This window comes from Monodon monoceros, unplaced genomic scaffold, assembly GCF_005190385.1.
Source record: "Monodon monoceros isolate NGI ecotype Baffin Bay Population unplaced genomic scaffold, NGI_Narwhal_1 Super_Scaffold_20, whole genome shotgun sequence".
Taxonomy (NCBI): Eukaryota; Metazoa; Chordata; class Mammalia; order Artiodactyla; family Monodontidae; genus Monodon; species Monodon monoceros.
In genome coordinates, this window is record NW_021703777.1 from 74,546,022 (window position 1) to 74,568,224 (window position 22,203).

At 48.0% G+C, this 22,203-nt stretch overlaps 1 protein-coding gene across 9 annotated transcripts in view; it reads right to left on the bottom strand.

The window, feature by feature from the left end:
- TBC1D1 (TBC1 domain family member 1) overlaps positions 1-22,203 on the bottom strand; it is a 288,411-nt gene that overhangs the window by 60,840 nt on the left and 205,368 nt on the right. For 5 of the 9 annotated variants that reach the window (XM_029236070.1, XM_029236064.1, XM_029236063.1 and 2 more), the window contains 3 exons: positions 15,915-16,084; positions 8,646-8,819; positions 3,165-4,987 (listed from right to left, as the gene is read on the bottom strand). In XM_029236070.1, the coding sequence (XP_029091903.1) occupies positions 4,787-4,987; positions 8,646-8,819; positions 15,915-16,084 (545 nt within the window). In that variant the 3' untranslated portion in view covers positions 3,165-4,786. Of the gene's footprint in view, positions 1-3,164; positions 4,988-8,645; positions 8,820-15,914; positions 16,085-22,203 lie in introns of those variants that run through there. The other 4 variants (XM_029236067.1, XM_029236069.1, XM_029236066.1 and 1 more) reach the window with 3 other exon arrangements.

The window sequence follows — 22,203 nt, forward strand, 5'->3', positions numbered from 1 at the left end:
CCCTGCAGTCAGCAAGTGCATGGCTCACAGGGGCTATTTGTACCACGCACACTGCACAGCTCCCCTCTTCTCTGCTCAGCCCAGCACTTTGCAAGCTCCTGGAGGACAGCAGGAAAGGGGCACAGCGGGCACAGGGGCGGGCGAGCGGGCAGCCACAGGGAGAAGGAAGACTCCCACAGCAGCGTCTCCTCCACCACCCTCCTCCTCCCCGTGACGGAGAGCACAGGGCTCCGACGAGGGAGCCCGAGGAAAGACTACTGAGAATGTGCGATGGAGAGGGCTTTTTCAGAAAAGGATGTTTGAAGCGTTGCTACTGTTTAGGTCATCTCTTAGCCAAAAACTACGTGAACGTGCTACTCAAACGATCTTGGAAATGCTTTTATAGCTTTCCAAATGAAGAGTTTGAGTGCTTTAAAGTCCTTGATTTAAAATATAAAACTCTTAACACATTTTGATTAGTTTACATTAGTCTGCCCTTAGAGAAGATGGAAATTTACTAGCCAGATTTCAACAAAAAGCTTTGCACAATTGGCGAATACATGTGAATGAAAGACCAGCATGCTTCAATGTGACCAGAAGTGCCCTTTCTGCATTTAGAGGTTGGAAGCCACCCCGTTTTCAGCCATGGCAGCGTATTCAAACTAACCATCATACTTGGCTGAACTTGGAAATTCACATCTGAATTACTGTATCACAGTCTTAAAACAATATTTAAAATGAAGTGTTTATTGCCCTCCTCAGAAACACTGGATATCAAACTTTCTAATCATCAGTAGTTTTAAACTATTTTGCTCCACCTCATTTAAAACTTCTATCTTATGATAAAATTTAGTGAAATTTTTAAGTAACTATACACAGAGTGGTATAAATTCAAAAGCTTTGCTAATAAGGGTTTACAACCAAAACAGTTGATTATTCACTTTAGAGATATGAAGGCAGTTATCTATGAAGCCTAGGTTCTCAGAACATTCTTTTTTCATCTTTTGTTATCGATTTCAAATAATGACTGCGGTTGGCTGCTCTATATATCCTAGCTCTTACCTCTCCCTAACCCTTCTGATCATTTCTAAAGACAGCAACAAAAAAACTTTACATAGTGGAAAGTTTCACTTCTATAAAACCAAAGGCAATTAATTGTGTTGATTTTTTTTAACATGACAATGCAAGGGTTTTCAGACGTCTAAAAGTAAAAAAAGAAATGACTGTCAAGAGCAAAACTGTCCCCAGTCAATTCAGACCCTGTGGCAGTAGCGTTCCTCTGCCCTGGTTCTAACTCATGACAGATTAGGGCCCCTGCAGACCCTACATCTCAGGAGAGAAGCTGAGCTGGGCTTCTTACTATACAGATCACCTTCCTGGAAAGTGAAGCAGAACTTTCCTGGCCTTGAACCTTAATGCCGTCAGAAATGATTCCCAAAACTCACTGGAATGAAAGCCGGGTGGTGTCAACTACCTGGCAATCGGGAGGCTGAAGCCCCACCCTGACCCTGCAGGCAACCATTAGGTGGTTTCTGAACCTCTCTTCTCCTCAGTTCTTCCCTCTGCAAGATGAGGTGGAAGGTAGTTTTCCAGTTTGAAATAGCAGGTTCCCTCCAATCCAAGATAATCTGGAGCTATTCCAAACCCTTAAAGCAGTTTCAGTTTAAGACAATGTGGCCTGTAAATTATCTTCCCACACAGAAAGATTCTGGATCTTAAGTTGTAGACTGTTTGGTAACACTTTGACAGAGGGAAGCAGGTGAAGGGTTGGGGGTGGTCCCAGTTGTCAGCTGTGGCTGCTGCAGTTTTTTTAGTCTTCAGCGTTGCACCATCAGTGACAAAGTCAAAATCAATCTATGAATCCGAGCCCCGCGGATCACTCATCATATATACTTAGCTGGAAGGCCCCTGTCAAATAACTCGCATACGCATGCTGCCATTCGGGTTAGGCAGGTTCCAAAATTATGGTGGTTTGTCTTCCGTCAGCTTGGTTAAGTCAGGACTACCTTTCCTTGCGTCCCCTTCCCCAGTGGTTCTAAATGAGAATCGGCTCAGAGACATGCTTGTGTGATTTTTTGGAAGGTAAAGCGATGCAAGGGCCACTCTTCTCTGAGGGTCATCATAGTCAGGTGTGGCGACCGATACACATGAGGTGCTAAATTTAGGTCCCAGCTCATCCTCATTCTCCTCCGCTCTACCTCCAAGTTCTTCTTCCCAAGTTCTGACTTTGAGGCATGACCTAGGGTGGTTCCAGGCCCACCACCAGACACTGGCCGTCGACGCGGAGACGGTTACTACATGGCGGCTGCAGCTGCCTAGGGCCCCGTGTGCCCCACCCCCCCGGCCCGCGTCAGCATGTGTGTGTGTCCCGCCGCTCAGATGGGACCCCTGGGGACTCCTCTTGGTCTGCACACCTCCTCCTGCACCCTCCCCTCTGCAGCTCCTCACACAGCGGTGTCTGCTCTCATTCCTGAAACAGCTCCTGCATCCCATAGCCCTCAGAGCAACTCTTCTCCCCAGATTCCCCAACCAAAACGAACACAAATCCCCAAATGGACACTGTTGTTCTATCTACGTGTAACTCCTCAGAGGGCCCCAAACCGAGTGTTCTGCATAGAAGCTGTTTTTCTATGTGTTCTGTGTCACAGTGTGCTTCCCAGGGGCTCAATGTCTTTGTCTAAGAGGGTATGAATTGTACCAAAAGACAGACAACCTCCAAGTGCACACACACGTGTGCATACAGTTGTGTGTTGCGAGGAAAACATAATAGGAAACTTTCTTAGTTTAAAACCTTGCCTCTGCGAATCCTCAGGCAGTGATGTGAACTGAGACTCTGTCCCCAGCCGCCCAGAGGCACAGGCGGACTGCCCAACCTGTAATCACAGGCCTGTGTCCCCCGTCCTCTCCGCCCAGCGCGAACTCACAACAGTGCCCGCTGGCACACACCACGGGTGTGGCTGGTCTCAGCAGCCCTACTACGCACGCCCGCGCACAGGTGTGCTGCACTTGGGTAGCAATACTGGGTGTGCAAGACGCCAAGCCCTCAGAGATCTCACTGCTGGTTAGGGCACATTCATACTCTCACCCACAGGCGTTCACCGGGCAGTCCTTCACTCCTGGGCTGAAAAGCAGAAACCCAACGTTTAAAAAACAGAAAAAGAACACCGTAAGAGTGCGGGCATGAATTATTTGTTTTATTGCTTTTTATTTAATGCAGAGTCGATGTTTTTGAGTAATGGTAATAAGATGCCCCAAATTGAACATTATTGAACATTTACACAGTAAAGTATATGGAAAGAAGCCCTCAAATGTGAACTCCTTTAAGTTGTAGCTGGTGGAACAACACAGGATAAAGGCTACTGGGCTTGTCATCATGGTTTATGACATGGGGAACAGCAGAGCCCCCACTGTCAACCAACTGTTTAGGCACCAGCGGCAGCACGTGTGCCTCCCTTGGAAATGTCTTGGGAGATCTAGAAAGATTCCAGATATGAAAGCCCTTCCTCACCCCTCAGGCTTGAAAGAGACGCCCACCACGGAGGGTGTGTCGAAAAACTCCTGTGGAAGAGAAGTAGTTACGAAGATACAGTAAAGAAATGGTTCTGCTGTCCTGGAAGTGAACTTGCCTCCACGGCTCCTCTCTAACCCACCACCCGCTCCAGGAGATCATGGGGAAGAGCCTCACGTGGCGACCAGATGACACCAGGGCCACTGAGAGCAGCCTTTTGCTGGCTGAAGGCACCGGGTCCTCATCATCCTGAGGGAGGGGGTCGCTGGGTTGTGAGTTACATTCAAAACGCACATCCCACCACAAAAAACTGCTCTCAGCTGCTGTACAGTTGATGCAATTTCAGGCCGAAAGTCTGAAGGCTTTGAAAGCCCCAGAATGTCTGGGACCCCTGGAAGTCCTGATATGCAGGGCGACTTCCTCAAGGAATCCGATTCCCAAGGGGTGGAGACTCAAAGGGACACACGGCTGCATTACATCACACGACGGCAAAAGTGAATACACGATTCTGAAATATGGATATGAAACACCACAACAAAGTAAACCTCTCAGACTCTACAACTGCAGGCCGCACGCTAGCAATACCTGGCAGAGTCTAAAAATTGGTGACTTTCCCATAAAACGTTTATCTACAATGACTGTGATCAATACTTAAGGGCTAAGCAAAAAGTATATGAAAACTATTCTTCTTAAAAGACGAACTTCATTAAATACCAAGCACAGTGATCAAATATAAGATGTCAAGTTTAAATAAATCGCTTCCGATTTTTCCCAGTGGTAATCGGGGCTTCCACAGCAAGAATGGTCACGGGCCAACCGCACCCCTGCTGGTGACACTGAAGGTGTAAGTCACACAAACCCTCCTTGGAAGAACGAAGGGCCACATGTCGGCCAGAGGAATCATCGCCTCCAGCCTCGCCGGCTTCTGAAATCCCACAGTATTATGAATGCCCTTTACAGACACAGCGATACTGAAGAAGGAAACGATAAAGAAACACAAAGGTGCTTTATTTCAAGTCCATGCCATCTAAATCTACTGAGCACAGTAACCGGGACCGGAGAGGGGACGTATTAGAACCTAAACGACGACAACACCACCAGGACGTTCGCCCCCTGCACTGCGAATCTTAGTTCAGAAGAACCCGCGCGCTGGCAAGCCAGTCTCCTCCCTGAGAAGCACGCTTCACGCTCCGTTCTCCCTCCGGCATCTTCATCTCTCTCAGTTAAGGCCTGGACAGTGTCAGGGCGGTGGTGAGCCGGTTCTGGAGCTGTGCTCTGGCGGGGGCTGGGCTCCGGCCGTCAGTGGTCCGCAGGCTCGGGTGGTACGGGGTCAGGCTCTGGGCCGCCCAGCTCTGCCGTCTGCCCCTGGAGCCGCTCCACTGTCCGCAGCAGGGCTGACCTCTCCAGCTCCAAGGCCAGGGTCGCTTGCTTCAGCTTGCTTTCACTGGTCAGGAGCTTCTCAATGGTGGTTTCCAGGCTCTGGATCCTCCCATTAGCCACCTAGAGAATAAAAGAAATGAGAATGGAACTGCCCGGGGAGAACATGGGAGATCCACTCTGCACTCCACTGTCCATTCTCGAAGGCACTCTGGAGCCCTGTTCTGGCAGAGACACATCTCTCCACGTTTACTCTCAGTTCTGGCCACAGTGGAAGACTCCTCGCAGGTGGGCTGGGCCGCCCCGAGATCCTCCAGCACCCTCTTCCCCTGTCGTGGCTACTCTGGAAGCCGCCTGTGGAGATGGCGGCTTCCCAGTGCAGAGGGAGCCCGATTCCCGAGTCACCCGCTACAGGAGGACAGCTGTGAAACGGCCTGAGAATGCTTCGTGGAGACACGGTGGAGGGTCTGCGGTGCTGAGCCCTGGGGTCTGGAGCGTTGTTACTGCAGCACAGTCCGGCCCACTTTGACAAATACGTGTATTTACAGGTACAAACTGATTTCAGACAGACCATCAAAATGGTTTCTATGTGAAGGCCCACGTAGTAACAGCTCTCTACTCTGAACCTTTAACAGTGACAAGGACGGGCATTTCCCCGGGAACGTGTGTGGAGCGCTCAGGGTGGCCGAGCTCTGCTAAGAGGGTCACGTGCATGGCCTCACTGGCCACAGACGCCAGCAGTGTCCCCGCTCCCACCCGTCCACATCCTCAGCACACAATCAGGGTCAGGCCGACCTTCCAGGTGCTTCTCTCTTGCAACGGACCCTCCTCTTCTCTCTAGCCCCCTCGGGCTGGCTTCCCAGGCAACCAGTGAGTTGGCCCCAGTGAAGCGGAGGAGTTTCCTGAGAAAAGCAGCCTCCTACGTTGCTGTCCCCGGGCCTCCTGGCCAATTCCAGCTCTCCGCTGCATTCTCGAGTGCTCGGGCCCGGGGTCAGTAAGGCACTGCAGTGGCTCGCTCATCTGACCGGCCGTCTACGTGTCCCCGTAGATTTTAGGTGGGAACAACAGTACATATTTTTTCTCTCGTTTTCAAAACAAGGGAAGCAGCTTCTTGAACAAGACAACACTTGTGCTAGACAGACAATTCTATGACTCAAAGCCTAGGTCTGGCTGTGACACTGGAACACTCTAAACAGAAAGAAGAAAGGACTGAGATCCTAAGTTTGCCGGCTTACCAGGCAGGGGGCGGTCACGCTGAGTGGGTATGTCCAAGCAGTCCTCTCCGACCCTCACACTCCTCCCCACGGTCAAGGCCTGGGACGGGTCCCACCTCATCCCCTCCAGGGACCACTCCTTCTGAAGGCCACAGCACTCCCAGGGGCACCTCTCAGCTTAGCAGTGAGCTGATGTGCATGGTCATTTACTGGCCAGCACGAACATCAGGTCTCCTCCTCGGTGAGACTGAAGCTGTCTCACAGAAGAAAACACACCTCACCCTGCACGTGGGTCTGGCCTCCCAAAGCACCCGGCTCACGGGCACTCAATGACTGGTAGTGGATTATTCCAAAAAATGCACGTCCCTTAGCATTTGGCAACATCAGACATGTCTAAGCAATCGTCGTAAGTACGCTGCTGGACAGAAGAGCTAAGACAGTTTAGTCTCCAGCGGCTAGATGACATTCTTAAGTGTTTAACAAGAAAATAGATGGGGTTTTGGTATGGTCCAACAACTGTATGAATGGAACAAAGCCAGGAAACAGGTCAATTTTGATACTTGGGCAAAAAAGCAAAGATTTATGTTGGAAAATTAAGTATTGCATTGAACAGCTATCCCTGGACTCTGAAAACTATTTTTAAAAAAAAGAAAAAAGGGAAAAGAGGTGAGTGTCTCACAGAACTTATGTGGTCTGGCTGAAAGTAATTCCACATGACTCAGAGGGTAATGAGAAAACTATATGCAGGCACCCACAAACGGACACACCACAATCCCTAGCCCAACTCTTTGAGAGCAGCAGTGTCTTACAAATTTTGGTGGCCTCTGGCACCCAGCACAGCTGGAACCGGCGTAAGCTCTAGTCTTCAATGATACGTCCAGAAGCACAGAGCCACGTGGTCAAGAGAAAGATCATTCCAAGGAGGACATCTGTTGTTACCAATCACCCCTTGATGCGTTTCTTGAGGACGGAGATGTCTGAGCAGCTTTTCACAACTCCCTCTCTTCACAAAAGGGGTACAGTATCACAGGAGCAGCGCAAAATTACTTCCCCTCCTCATCACAAAAAACCCACATGGCATCAGCCTAATAAAATGAACCTTTTATTTGCGCAGTATCCTAACGAGACACATGCTTCAACTTCAAATCTGGGCTTTGTTAGAAATGTTTCCATCCTGCCGTACTTCAGGGACCTACTGTTTGTTTGGAAGGCATTTAAAATTACCACCTACACTGCAGACCCTTACATGCAAGATAAGGCTCTCCGTTCCCCGGCACCTCCCCCTTCAGGTTACAGCTAAGACACCCTGCAGAAATCGTACTCAGGCATACTTTCAAGTTAGGACAGCTCAATCTTAGAGGAAAAAAGAGCTAACTTTCGGAATGTGACTGGTAGGCCTGGGTAAGGATAGACTTTTCTTTGTTCCTCTACAGCGAATATCTACTAGGTTTCTACTGGGGTAAAAATCCCTGCTGGGGGAATACATTTTAGACAGGGGTTGATTTATTAAGCTCCAAATGCTGGCCTTTCTCCCATCACTGCCAAGCTTGTGTCTACAAAGCAGCAACTTTCTATAGAGAAAAACTAAGAGGCTTAGATCAGGATGGAAAGCTTATTCTCAGGACAGACCAGGAATACCACAGAATACATATTTTGGAAAAAATATAAAGTTTTCTCCACAGCAAGCTCAAAAATAATTTTTTAAAACACCCCCTTCCCCCCCTCCACACACAATTCGTTAATAATGACAGCTTTACCACCCATATTGACATTTAAAAAGCAGACTGTATGGTTAGTTTATTCTATCTGATTGTTAGAGGAGTGCTACCCCCTACCCCAACAAAAAGGCACCTTTTTGTCCCTGTCGCACAGATGAGGGAATCAGAGCAGAGCAGGTGACAGTATGGGTGACACTGGACCTAGCAAGATCTGGGTCTCTGGACTGCGCCTCTGTGCTAGCTCCATCTCTCCCTCCTGCACGCACGTCTGGGTTTGCCTTTCTACTCACTGTATGTCCTCATCCGCATTTATCCGTGGTAAGACGGAAGCTTCCAGAGGGGAGAACTGTGTCCCTTCATGAACTGAATTTTTGCATTGGCACCAGGGACGCACGAATCCTGATCACAGGCTCTGGTCTACTCTGTTAGGGAGATTCTGTGGCACTTTCCTCACTCGATATCACTCCGAGGACCTAGCTGGTTTCGCTCCTGAAAGCTCATGCCTTTGACTGTCTCGTCATGACTCAAAGCGCAACCGCTGGCTATTCGGCTAATAGTGCGACGGCACCCTGAACCCAAGTTCAGCTCTGGGTCTGTCTCCTGAAAGGGTTAAGTGCAGAAATAGCCTCTCAGAGAGTTCCAGGACAGTCTGACCTTAGCAAAGGATAATCTGTCTGCTTCCTAACAAAAAGGAACAATTCTCCTGGGCTACCTTTGATCCCAACTACAAACAACCAGAAGAGAAAGGGGCTGCGGCCATGGGAAAACCCAGCCCGCCGGTGCCTCTGGTGAGTTAATGAACTACCATACACTCAAGGTTCGGGAGGCTACCTTGTAAATATGCCCTACCTGCAGTTGTTCAAGGAGGTCAAGGTTCTGTTTGCGTAAGCTGCTGTTGGTTTTCTCTAATCTGTCCATTCTTTGGTTGTCACTGAGAGGAGAGGAATCGATAAGTTCTTCCTGAAGCACATGGTACTCAACTTCATAAGCTTGTAACTGTTTAGAGATGTCCATCACAAACACCTGTGACACACAGAAAAGTCATCAGGCACTGAAAATGAGAAAAATCACACACACACACACACACACACGACCACGTCGACGGGTGTCCACGAAGCACCTACTCTGTGCCTGATACTATCAGTGATAAACAAGGAAAACTCTCTGCACTGAGAAGGGAATAATTTTACTTGGGAAGAGAGGATTTAAGAAGCATTTGGGGGTCTTCCCTGGTGGTCCAGTGGTAAAGAATCTGCCTTACAATGCAGGGCATGTGGGTCTGATCCCTGGTTGGGGAAATAAGGTCCCACAGCCATGGGGCAACTAAGCCCGCCCACCTCAACTACTGAGCTGGCACGGCTCAACTAGGGAGCCTGTGTGACGCAAACTACAGAAGCCCACGCACTCTGGAGTCCATGCGCCACAACTAGAGAGAGAAAACCCGCACGCCACAGCTAGAGAGAAGCCCACGCACCACAATGAAGAGCCCATGCGCCACAACGAAAGATCCCGTGTGCCACAACAAAGATCTCGTGTGCCACAACCAAGACCCAATGCAGCCAAAAATAAATTAAATAAATAATATATTTTAAAAAAAGAAGCATTTGGAAATAAACCAAAGGTAACAGCAAGTGTAGGTCTCCGATACTCATTTTTCAAAAGCCAAAACCTTCTTTTTTAAAATGCTTATGTGAGTTTATTTTTACTTCTTATTTCAGTACTTAGATCATTTTTCTCTGAAAATTCTATTAGATTAGATTCACAACTATGGGTCAAAGAGAGAATAAAACAAAACAGAAGAATCACAACCCCATTTGCTCAGTCACCAGGTCAAAGTTTAATGATAGTTCAGTTGGATTTTCAGAGTTACAAGAACAGCTAAGTAATGGAACTGTTTACTAAAAAACCCTATTCTGCACACAAAATATGCAGAAATGAGCCAAAACCCAAATGTCACCCACATTAGATGAGTGAATACAAAACAATGCCTGAGTTGCCTTCCTTTCCATAATAGTAACAGTCATGAAAAAAAAAAACCACTCGTGTGAAAAACAACCCCAAAGCGCAGAAGTGAGTGAGCTGTTCATATCTGTACTTTCTCTTGATGAGTGAAGTGAGCTGGAGGGAAGCTGGGACGATGAGGCGTCAGAAGACGGAGGCTGCTGCTGCCCCAGGCGTGAAGCCCCAGGCGTGACGCCCCAGTGTGGATTTGAGAATTCAGTCACCACATTAAAAAAGCCAGATCAGAACACACATCTAAAGAATGAAATGAGTCTTTATAAGAGCAGAAACTAACTCTTCACAGCATCTCCTTAAGAAAGAAATTCCAACACAGTTAAAATCAATGAAAAACTCACTGCCCTTGATGGTACCCTGTTAGCATTCAAACACGAATGAGTCCCATCTTTCCTGAAATCAATTTTCAAAAACCATGTTTACTTTCTCACCCTTCCCAGAAATCTTACTTTCTCTTCCAATCTTATTTTCTCTTCCTTGAGATTAATTTTTCAGCTTCCTGGTTTTCAATTTAATTCAATGGCTAATACTAATTAGGCACAAAAGTCACTATAGGCCAAAAAAGTAATACACATTGTATTTGTGACGTGCGTGCGTGCGTGTTTGTGTGTGCAGTTGACTGCGTTGATCTGATTCTCTGCTGTCCCTCAGAGCGACCGTGAGCTGGCAGGGATTATCATCTCTATCCTACAATCAAGAAAACTGACTCAGAAGCTTTCAGTCAGCCCTTGAATGGGGGCTCGGCTGGCGACTCCCTGAATGACCCTGAGCAAGCTACTTGACCTTTCCTGGCCTCAGTTCCTGGCCTCCACCACATGGAGGTGGTAACACCTACCTGACAGCATAGCTGTGGGGAATCACGAGACACAGGCCTGGCAAGCTGAGCTGGTGCCCTAACTTTTAGCTAAGGGATCTGCTTCCGCACAGCTGTCACAAAACCCCTCCCATCCAACCTTGTGCTGCAGCAAAATGACAAAGGATGTCACACCATGGAACTTCTGAACAGCTCAGAGCAAAGACCACACACATTAAAACCGAGATTGCTGTGGCATTAGTGTGTAATTATAAACACGGTGCGGGATAAATGTCACACACATTTTTTCTTCCACAGAGGTTTCTAAATGAGCTCCTAACCTGGAAAACCTGGGGACAAAATCTCTGGCCTTTGATCCAGATTGATGAGCAGTATGGTTAATGGCTCTCAACCGTGCACAGAGCGGAGTGCTCGCCGAGGCCTACGTTAATCCCCAGGAACCATCCTGGGTCACAATCATCTCTGCTTAACTGCATCATTACCCTCCTGGCTGCCAAAGCACACACACAGCCCTTGCAGTCGTGCCTGGGAATTTATTCCCGACCATGGCAGCATATGGCTGGCGGTGACAGGAGCGCCCTGGTCCTCAAATGACGCTTTCTCACGTTGCTGTATATTCTTCATAACCATAATTATACATGGCTTCATGGTATTCTACCAACTCGACGTATCAATAACCATGTTAATCCAGTCATCAAATGCTGGATATCCAGTTACTTGTAAGTTTTTGTTATAAACGACAACTTTAAACATCCTCATATGTACGGCTTTTCCCATATTTTGGATTATTTCCTAAGCATACATTCCAAGAAATGGGATTACTGAGTCAAAGGGTACAAATATTTTACTGGCTCGTGATACATATTGCCAAGTTGCTTCCCAAACGGGAATAATCCACATACAATGCCATTAGCAACGTAAGAATGTGCCAGATACAGTATACCCCTGGCACTGGGTATTGGGATTAAAATGTTTCATTCTGTTATTCTAGGAAGGTAAAGCATTATATGTTATTTAAATTTAAATTATGCACGAAGCTAAATATTTTCCCAGATATCTGCTTGCTAGACGAGTCTCCTCCTTTAGAGAGTTCGTTTCTGTTCTTGGCGCGCCTGCTCTTGGAGACTTAGTGTTTCTCTTTGCTGTCTGTGGACACTCTGTAATGAAGCCATCAACCCTGATGGCTGCAGAACTAGTCACATACTTTCCGCCCTCCCCACCCCCAGACCCGTCCCCCCAGCCTGGTGGTCTCAGTGGCATACCAAGAGCTGGATAGGGGAGCCTCTGCCTGGGTATCAAAAATAAGGGGGTGCAGTGTCTGTGGTGAATTTAAAAACAAAAATAAACCCAACTAAAAGTTGGTCTGCTTTTTATTATCACCACATGCAAGCAATTCTAAACAATGTCAGTAGTAAAGCACTCCTCCCTGCCGTACCCCACCCTCTTGGTACGGCACTGACTGGCCTTTTAAAAAACTAATTTTCAATAGTGCAAGCTGCTCAAGCAGTAAGGGCTCCTCCCAAGGCAGAAGGGGCAGTCTCACCACTGTGGTTCTGAAGAGCATCTTTTGAACAAAGGAACGTTGTTAAGATTCTGGTTTCTCTCCTACAAGCTCAACTAGAACACAGACTTGTCTGGTGTGCTTACAATGAAGTCGCTCACAGCAGAGCTTTCCAACGTGCTCGTGTGTGTGTGTGTGCACGCGGGTGTGCGTGTGTGTGTGTGTGTGTGTGTGCGCGCGCACGTATCTCCTGGGCATCTTGCTGAAATGCAGATTCTGACTCAGCGGGTCTGGAGTGGGGGGCCCAGATTCTGCATAAGTTCCTATGTGATGGTGCTGGTCTGGGACCGCACTTGGAGCAGGGCCCAAAGGACGCTGAAAATAGGCTATTTGCCCCGTCCTCCAAAGCCCCCCTTCACCTGCTCTCTTCCTTACACTGACCTGAGGCTGCACAGGCACACGGCACTTGCTGTGATGAGATGACACCCCTGACCTCCCTCCTCTTCCTTTCTGTTTATTCCCAGGGCTTCCCCCTTCTTGTGAGGCGATTTTTATGGCTCACGTTCAACTGACAGTTAAGTCACGCTGAGGAGCTGCCACAGAGCCTCAGAGACCCTTGTCTCCACGCCCTGGACTCTGTCAACTCTGGGCCTGCCCCTCGGTGGCGGCTCCCAGCCTGGCTGCGCTGGGTGGGAGCTCCAGGGCCCTGTCCTTGGGGACTCTCCCCATCCTGGATGCAGACTGTGTCCCAGCGGCTCGAGCTGAGGCTTCCACGGAGACGGTATTTAATGAAATGGAGCCTGGCTATCACAGAGATCCAGCCCAGCTCCATCCTTCCACACACAGGACAGCAGCACGCAAAGAACGCAATGTCACTTCCACCCTGTGGGCTCTCCAAGGCTGCAGAGAAATCACGCTGCCCCTCAGGCCTCCCCGCTCTGAGTAGAACTTGAGACTAGAGCACCCTCTGCAGGGAGGGGATGGGAGGGGGCAGCGAGCAGGCAGAAAGCTTGACAGCCTGCAGAGGTCAAGTTCCAGATGGAACACGTTGGAGGCAAGGAGGGCGGAGAGCTGCCGGGCCTTGAGTCTTGTTTCCCAGTGAGACCTGTGGCAGGCTGAAAACCTGGATCTCAGATGCAGGTGCTGTGTCCCTACTTCCAGTCCCCGCGCCTCCACCCCCCCACCCCGGGGAAAGCTGAACCGGCACCTAGAACGTCTCTCTCGCTCCCGTGCCTTTGCATGTACTATAATGGGGGGTTAGCTGACTACAGCCCGTGGACCAAGGCTGTCCCGCCACATGCTTTGCAAATAAAGCTTTACTGCAACACAGCCGCTTCATTCTGACAAATACTGGCTCTGGTGGCCTTCATGCTGCAGAGGCTGAGCTGACCTCACGTGACTTTACGGTCCACAAAGCCTGAAACACTTCCTCCCTGGCCCTCTGCAGAAAAGGCCCAGCTGAACTCAACTCCCTCAGCTCCCCGGTCCCCACTCCCCACTCACTGCTCACTCCCTGCACAGCCCGCTCCTGCAGCCCCTGCACAGCACCACTGGAGCTCCCACCACTCTTGCAGTTACTGGTTACACGCTCCTTTTCTACACAGGATGGGCTCTGGTGCCCCAGAGCACGTTACACTCTTGGCTCTGCCACCTCGTACAGGGTGCTGGGCGTTTACTCCCTCCGGGCCCCAGAGTTGTTAAGGAGCCAATGGAATAAAGCACGCCAAGTTCAAAACGGATGCCTCAAACAACTGAGGCACACACACAACTGTCCTCTCTCCACACTGTGTCCATTTCTATTCTCCCAACATTAAAGAGCACCTTCACACCCTCAGTAGGTATCCTTTACAGACGAAGGGAGGAAAATGGGTTTTTTTTTTCTGGGGCTCCATATCCAGAAGGTAACCACATGGGTGAGGCTGCCTGCCTTTTAGCCAGGCCCCAGGCAGCAGGTCAGGGCACTCACTGGCACAGACTTGGCTTTAGGGAACCAAGGCTCTTGCATTCTCCCCTGCAGCCAAAAAACATAGGTATGTGCAATGAAAGCTCTAAAAGGGAGGAAATGCATGGAAATGTCAGAAAGTAAAGAATCAAAGGGTGGAGAATTCAGTCTTAATACACAGGTAGAGTCCAGAAAATCTCTGATTAAATGACACCCGCAGGCACTTGGTGGAGCTGAGTAGCTGCGAAAGCTTTGAAGTGAGAGGGCCTGAGTCTGAAACCCTACTTTTCCACTTCTCGGCAGCATGACTGTGGGCCAGCTAATCAACCACTTTGAACCCTAGGTTGCTCGTGGGTTAAAACCACTTGTCCTCTCAGGAATTCAGTCATGACTGAATGAAACCATGTGTGCATATGCAGAGTCACAAAGAACCTGGCAAAAAGCAGGGCATCAACAAGCCAGAGCTATTCACACTGAGAGGAAGGCGCCAGGGAAGTAAAAGCCTCTCAATTAACTGAAGAAGAAAGTGCAGAGACGAAAAGAGCTGCTCCTTCACGTAGGCAAATGAAATGTGCACAGACCCGAAGTGGCACCCAGACGAAACCGTCTCCCTCTTCCAGCCCAGACTTGCCTCCTTTTCTGGGCTCAGCACCTAAGGAGGGGCAGCAAATGAACCACAAACTGCTGCAACTGCGTGCAACCCACCACTCTCAGACTATCAGAAACCCTCAGAAGAAGGATTTTTTAAAACACGGCTTTGGGCTTCCCTGGTGGCACAGTGGTTGAGAGTCCGCCTGCCGATGCAGGGGACACGGATTCGTGCCCCGGTCCGGGAAGATCCCACATGCCGCGGAGCGGCTGGGCCCGTGAGCCATGGCCACTGAGCCTGCGCGTCCGGAGCCTGTGCTCCGCAACGGGAGAGGCCACAACAGTGAGAGGCCCGCGTACCGCAAAAAAAATAATCACGGCTTTATTTCACTATTTGCTTTTACCCAATTGCTCTATGTTTTCATTACATTTGCAGGTGAGGTAAGTTCTAGGCTAATGAGAGGCCCCGACTGCTGAGTCTGTGGGATCTCTGCACTGGGCACCTTCTGGAGCACTCGCCATCCAGCCTCCGGACACTTCCAAGGGTGACCTCACCCCCTGTCAGGCAGCTGAGTCCTGCATGGTCAGCAATCATTACTGGAAAATTCTTCCTGATACACAGTCAAAATCTGCTCCCACTCCTAAGCCAGGCCATTAACAACTGGTCGAGCTGCAATTCCAGGATCACCTCACCCTCAACCCCTAACATTTCAGAGAGTGATACATGCATACATGCAATGCAGTTCTGCTGCATACAGAAATCAGAGGGACTAGAACCACAGATGAATGTGGGACTGAACTCTATAAAACACACACACACACGCTCTCCAGAACAAAGTTATAGAATATACACTCTTTATCACAACTTCATATCAACAAGTTAAATTTTTAGAAAATTCCAATTAATGCCATTTCAGCACAAAAATCAAAGCACTCATTTTACAAAAGCCTACGTTGAATAAAAATGTATGTATTTCAGAAGGACAAACGCCTTTTAATTGTAAGAAACTACCGACAGTTTGTGCTGGTTATCACACCTACACACTCTCAGCAAACGCGCGCGCAGACACACGTCTGATCATGGAACAGGGATTCGAGATGTGCCTCCCACGAGCGGAGCACTGCTGCTCAGGACACAAAGCGGTAGGAAACTGCTCCTCCTCAACAAAAAAAAAAAAAAAAAAAAAAAAAAAGGAAATTCAGCTTCTGCATATCCAGAATCGCTGGAACATTTGGAAGGTCCAGACTGAACCATACCTGACTGATGGTCTTTTCCATCTGCACCAAGCCCAGGTTGGGTAGCGTGCTTTTTATAAAGTCAACTATAGTTTCTAGGTTTTCATGTTGCAGAATCAAGGGCTTATGGCTTCCCAACAGACTTAAAGCCACTTTAAATATGACCTCTGATCCCTGAAGAAAGATCATATCTGGGAAAACACAGAAAAGCAGAAAGTTAAGCCGGACCAGATTCTGATGAAATGGCACTCCATTCCCCTTCACACACATCGAAGAGCAGGACTGTGGGAAGTGCAACTCCAAATTATAAGATCCTGGTATTTCAGACGGGGCTGTCAAGACAATATAGCAAATAATAAGTAAATATGTAAATATATATGTAAATATACATATATTATATATACTAAACTACTGCTAAAATTTTGTCACAGGTTCAGATAAATCTGTTTTTCACTCCAAAAATATATTAAATTCAAACATACCTCAAAAGTTGAAACTGTGAAAAAGAAAACTTTTCATTAGTCTATTTTTTCAGGAATCCTCTGGATTTCAAAGGAGTTATTACTAAAACATATATTTTTATGAGTAAAACAAAGATGTGTATAAACACTCTATCCTAATCTCTGCTGCTATAAGTGAAGAAAACGCCCCTGTTTCCTCTGCTTTGAAATAAGGGGTTGAATTAAAAGATCTCTAAAAACTGTAAAAAGCCTGCACCATTGCAAAAGTACATCATTAAACACTTAATAAGTATACTGAATTTTAGCATAATAATGGAATAAAAAATTTTTTCCCTCTGAAGAATTCAAAGAACTCTATCAGGGTTATTTTCTAGTTCTTGCCATTTTTTCCCTTAGAATGGTTGGCGAATGTTAACAATCCCTACACCTACGGTGCACAGGGAGAGGGAGGGCAAGTGGGGCCCCAGCCCAGCCCAGCCCAGCCCAGCCCAGCCCAGCCCTGGCTCCACCTTCCCCAGAGTTGAAGCCATTCAGAAAGAGACTCCAACGTCCTGGGGCTCAAGCACAGCCCTAATAACTAAATGTTGGGTGACTAAATTGGGGAAAGTTACCTAACAACTGGAATAATAATGTAAGAAGAAATGTAATTTTAAAAGATGGGAGCATAAATCTAATTAGAGGCAACTGTCAATATTCTCTTTTTTTTTCTGGGGGTGCTGCAGGAGAATGGAAGGGACAAAGAAGCTGTACTTTCCATCAAGTCAAGGAGGACAGAAGCAGGTGAGAGGGAGAATTCCCAGCCTGTGCCTCTCTGGGTGGTTTAGGGGGATGAGAAGTGAAAGCCGTTAAGAAACAAGCCACTGAGCGCAGGCTGGACGTGTCCCAGGGTGGTTTGTGGATGGCATAAGGGAGACACCCAAGCACCGGCTGGCTGGGTCAGCCCCAGAGATGCTGCGAGACCATCACGTGAGCAGACCTGGCGCCCGGCTGGGTGCAGCCCTGCAGGCAGCCGCTCCCAGAGAGCCCAGGGCCACACTGCTCCCTCAACTTCACACTGCTCCTGGTTCAGGGCAGCTCCACGCAACTGAAAAGGACAGATGCTGCCTCCTCAAGTCTGGCTGTAGGGGCTGGTAAGATAAACTGGAGAACAGATCACATCTTTGAAATCTGAACTTCTTAGGGGGAGGAGTACATGTATCGAGGCAGTGCTATGGAAGAATAGTCCTGTGAAATGTCTGATTTAAAAAATATGCAGTCTACCCATGCAATTCACCACTACAGAAAACATAAAGATCTAACATTGCGCTACAGGAGCTTCCCTGGTGGCGCAGTGGTTAAGAATCCGCCTGTCAATGCAGGCGACACGGGTTCGAGCCCTGGTCCGGGAAGATCCCACATGCCACAGAGCAACTAAGCCCGTGCGCCACAGCTACTGAGCCTGCGCTCTAGAGCCCACGAGCCACAACTACTGAAGCCCGCGCGCCTAGAGCCCGTGCTCCGCAACAGGAGAAGGCACCGCAGTGAGAAGCCCGCGCACCGCAACGAAGAGTAGCCCCCACTCTCCGCAACTAGAGAAAAGCCCTTGCGCAGCAATGAAGACCCAACGCAGGCAAAAAAAAAAAATTTTTTTTAATAAAATAAAATAAGATTGCGCTATAACTAAGACATATTTTTAAACAGAAATGACATTTCCAAAAACAAAGTAAATTTGAAGTTTCTTTGGTTTAGACAGTAAGACTTCCTTTCAATATATGAACATTTATAGCTGAATGGCATCTATCAGAATCAATGTCAAGGCATTCTTTGCAGGGATCCTGGGGAGTGGACTGCACTACCAGACCAATGACGTGCTATATAGCTCAGAATCTTCAGTCTCTGGGGCAAGTACCTTAAATTTAGATATAGTCCCACATCTAAGCCAGCTAAAATAAATAACAACTGGGGAACTTTTATGAGCACAATCAAATACACAATCCACATCAGGAGTCTTAAGATTAACAACGGTCTTCCAAGTTTTCTTCCTTTAGGATCTTGGTTTTTATAACAAATCTACTGACTAGTAGAGTGCTTCCTGTGATTCTGAACTTTTCCAAACTGTAGGAAGAAAACAAAGGGAAATCTGGAGAGGTGGTTTTTTTCTTTAACTCTTTTTTGGTTATCTTAAAACCAAAACAAAACAGAATACAAAAGGGAAGAAAATGCCCCAAGGAAAGGTGGCTGCCGAACCCAGCCTTAAAGAACCAACAGAAACTCCCCAGTCAAGAAGTCGGGGAGTAATACTCTGCGCAGAAGAAAAAAGAAGGTGGAAATGCAGAGGTGTGAAAGCACACAGCGCGTACAGGAGCCCACAAGGGTAGGTAAGGCAGGAGCCCTGGTCATGGGGCCAGGCCATTCTACCTTTACCAGCGAGCACACACCAAGGGCACAGAAGGCCTTCTCTTCCTCGTTCCTGAGTAGGTCAGCGTATTCCTTGGTTGGGAGATGATGCCGGTGAGACCCCGGTTATGGGTCTGAGCCTTGCAAGGAAGGGCTAGTTAACTTTAGATGGAGAAAAGCCACCTTTTAAGAGCCACTGACAAGACCATGCTGATTCCCAGCAGCAGACGCCCCTGTGCATGCTGCCAGCGGCAAGATGCCTGACTCACCAGCACTCCTGGAGGCCCGCCCCAGGTGCCCATCCTTCTGACGACAAGCCCAAGCCGGCCAGTGGTCTGCACGAGTGAGGCTGGGAGAGCTCAGCCCCAGAAGCTTCTGTTAGACTAAGGAGGCTTCAAATAAGGACTGCCTTTCGGGACATGATTGAGGAATGTGTCTGAAGGATTGAAGGAAGGACCCCTCAAAGCTTTGCTGAGAAGAAGGGGCTCCTACATTTATCTGACTACACTTAGGGGCAGCATCTGTATCCCTCAGAGACAATTAGCACACCTTTTTCTCCCTCTGCAAGTTTTAAAAATTAAGTAATTTTTAAATAATACTAAAGAAAAAGGTTACCTATAAACCCACTGCCCCAACCCAATTACTGTCATTTTTGCCCATTTCCCAATCCCTATACATTTACATACTAGAATTTAAAAAAATTTTTTTAAACAATAGTCTCCTTGGAAAAGTGAGTTGATTTCCCTCATTTGAAAATCACTGCACAAGGAAGTGAGCTGCTAAGTCTTTCAGCAGCGCGGCAGGAGCCCAGCTCACAACGCTGTGGCCGACTTTCCCTCTCTCCCTTTTTAAGCCCACCTAGAAACAGGCAGAGGGGCTCATCAGGCAGGCAGTAGAGGGACCTTAAATTCAGCTGGCTCCACCACTTTGCAAACTGTTTGCTGAGAACGCCACAAATAACTACTTTGCTTTGAAGACACTTCGGCAACCCTGCTATCATGGTAGCATGTATGGGAACTCTACCTGAAACTCCCCACGACATTAGAAGTGCCCCCTTTTCCTATGGGGGGAAATGACCAAGGCAAAGCACACGGCCAGGAGGTGAACTTATCCTACATCCCTTTTCCAGCTACATTTGTCTCTGTCGCGGGCCAGCCCTCTCCTGAACTTTCTCTGGGAGGCTGCGGTCCTCCAGCTGTGATATCCCCACATTTCACCAGGAACAGGCAGGAGAGAGATCAAGGATGCTGACAGCCTTGCGGTAAGATGACAGGGCAGACTGCGCAAAGACTCACTTCATTACCGCTGTATCGCGTTACCCGGAAGAGCCCTTTTCCCTGGCCACCCAAACAGTCTTGTTTCCCCAGGCTAGTTTAGTCCTGAAGCCTCTCAGAACCCCTCCCTACATTACAGGTGGCTTCTGTGTTTGGCCAAACCCTGATCTTTAGATTCCACCTCCTCTCTCATCTACTTGGCAGCACATCCTATAGAAAACGTCAGGAGCCTAATAACAGCACAGCCACCACCTCCAGCAGGAGCAAGGCAGGTTCTATTTTTCAGACTTTCTTCCCCCAAAGGCAGACATCAGGAGGTGAACAGAACAAGCATCTCTCCCAGGACCCCTCTACACCCAGACCGGAAAAATACAGGAGGCGGCGATTTTACATTATGTGACACCTGACATCCAGAAGAGGGTGGTTAATTACCATGTAAAGGTCGAGGCACGGGCATCACTGGCAGCTGTCCCTCCAAGTAGCGTATACTTAGTTCGAGGTAAGCTATTAATCTATATATGAGCTATGCTGACTGCGTTACTTACATATAAAATAGTGAATAGTTAACAAAAGTCCACCTGTTTTTAGGTTTGATCCAGGCCTAAGGGCCTATAATGAAATGGACCCCAGGCCAAAAAAGCCTACAGTATATGTATGAATGGCAGGCTTTGGGGATTTAAAACGAAGCTACCCACCAATGCGGAGCTAAGTCACCGATGCTAAATACAGAAATGGTTTTTAAAAAATCCTATCTTTTCTATGCACCTTACCAATAAAATGGTTCACTTTTAACTACTGATAGATGGAATGACCTCACAACACAGTGCTGTCTTGAGTCCCCACTTCCTGCCTATAATCTCAGGAGCCCTGAGCCCTTAGCCAGCTAGACACGAACCCACTCAGTGCAGCGGGGGTCTGTGGGCTCCAGGACTCACAGAGACGGGCATCGTTATGCATAATGTACAAGAAACTCCAAGACCCACCTCTGACTACATAATATCGAGAAGAAGACCCTGCTTTTACTGGCTTCAGCTTTACTTATGACGTCACGAGGATGAGCAACACAAGCGCTGTCATTTCCAAAGCAGATTTTGTCTGTCTGATTGCTGTTAATGCCTCTTACCCACTTCTGCAGTGAGGAAAGAGCTCTTCCCCCAGAGCTTTACGGCCCTAGAGCCCAGAACTCTGGGCAGCAGCAGCTTCCGTGCCTGCGGCCGGGGCAGTGACACTCGGCGCTGACCCTTCGGCCCTTCCTGCTCAGCCCCCTCTGTAGAGTTTTCTTCGCAAACAGTGTAATTCAATGCTTGAACTGTTTTCAAACCATCTAATAACACTCCCTCCTCCCCCCTTCAATCTTCACTGCTCTCCATTACCCTTTCGAAAAAAACACAGTAAAGAATCAGGAGAAAAAGTGAAGCAGACTAATGATTTTCTTTTCATTTCCAGCGTAAGAAAAGTAAGAAACACAGAAATGTTTGGCAAGAAAGACTGAAGCCTACAGCTAAACATCTTGTAGTTTCTGTGACTCTTTTTTGGTAAACTAAGCAGGTAATTTTGAGGACTTTTTAAAAAAAATTATGGCATAAAACCTTCATGAAATCTCACTAATGATTTGTTTAACCAGGGAAAGGGTGTTTAGTATCAATTATTTTCAGTGCTTATTTTTTTTTTTTAGGGACGGAAAATAAAAATCAATTTGGGGGGCTTCCCTGGTGGCGCAGTGGTTGAGAGTCCGCCTGCCGATGCAGGGGATGTGGGTTCGTGACCCGGTCCGGGAAGATCCCACACGCCGCAGAGCGGCTGGGCCCATGAGCCATGGCCGCTGAGTCTGCGCGTCTGGAGCCTGTGCTCCGCAACGGGAGAGGCCACAACAGTGAGAGGCCCGCGTATCGCAAAAAAAAAAAAAAAAAAAAATCAATTTGGGGAGGTAGCTATGCAAAGATGGGGAGAGTAGTGAATATTTTAAGAACCTAGATTCTCCTAGTAAAGCCAAATGGTAAATTCCTTAAAAGTTCTTGTGGACAGAAGTAAATGATAATAAAAATCTAGTACCTTGGTGTGGGGGGAAGAGGAGGAGAGAAGATGACTCACTGCCCACTTAAAAAGCAAATTTTAGGTGGGCTTCCTAGGTGGCGTAGTGGTTGAGAATCCACCTGCTGATGCAGGGGACATGGGTTCGGGCCCTGGTCCGGGAAGATC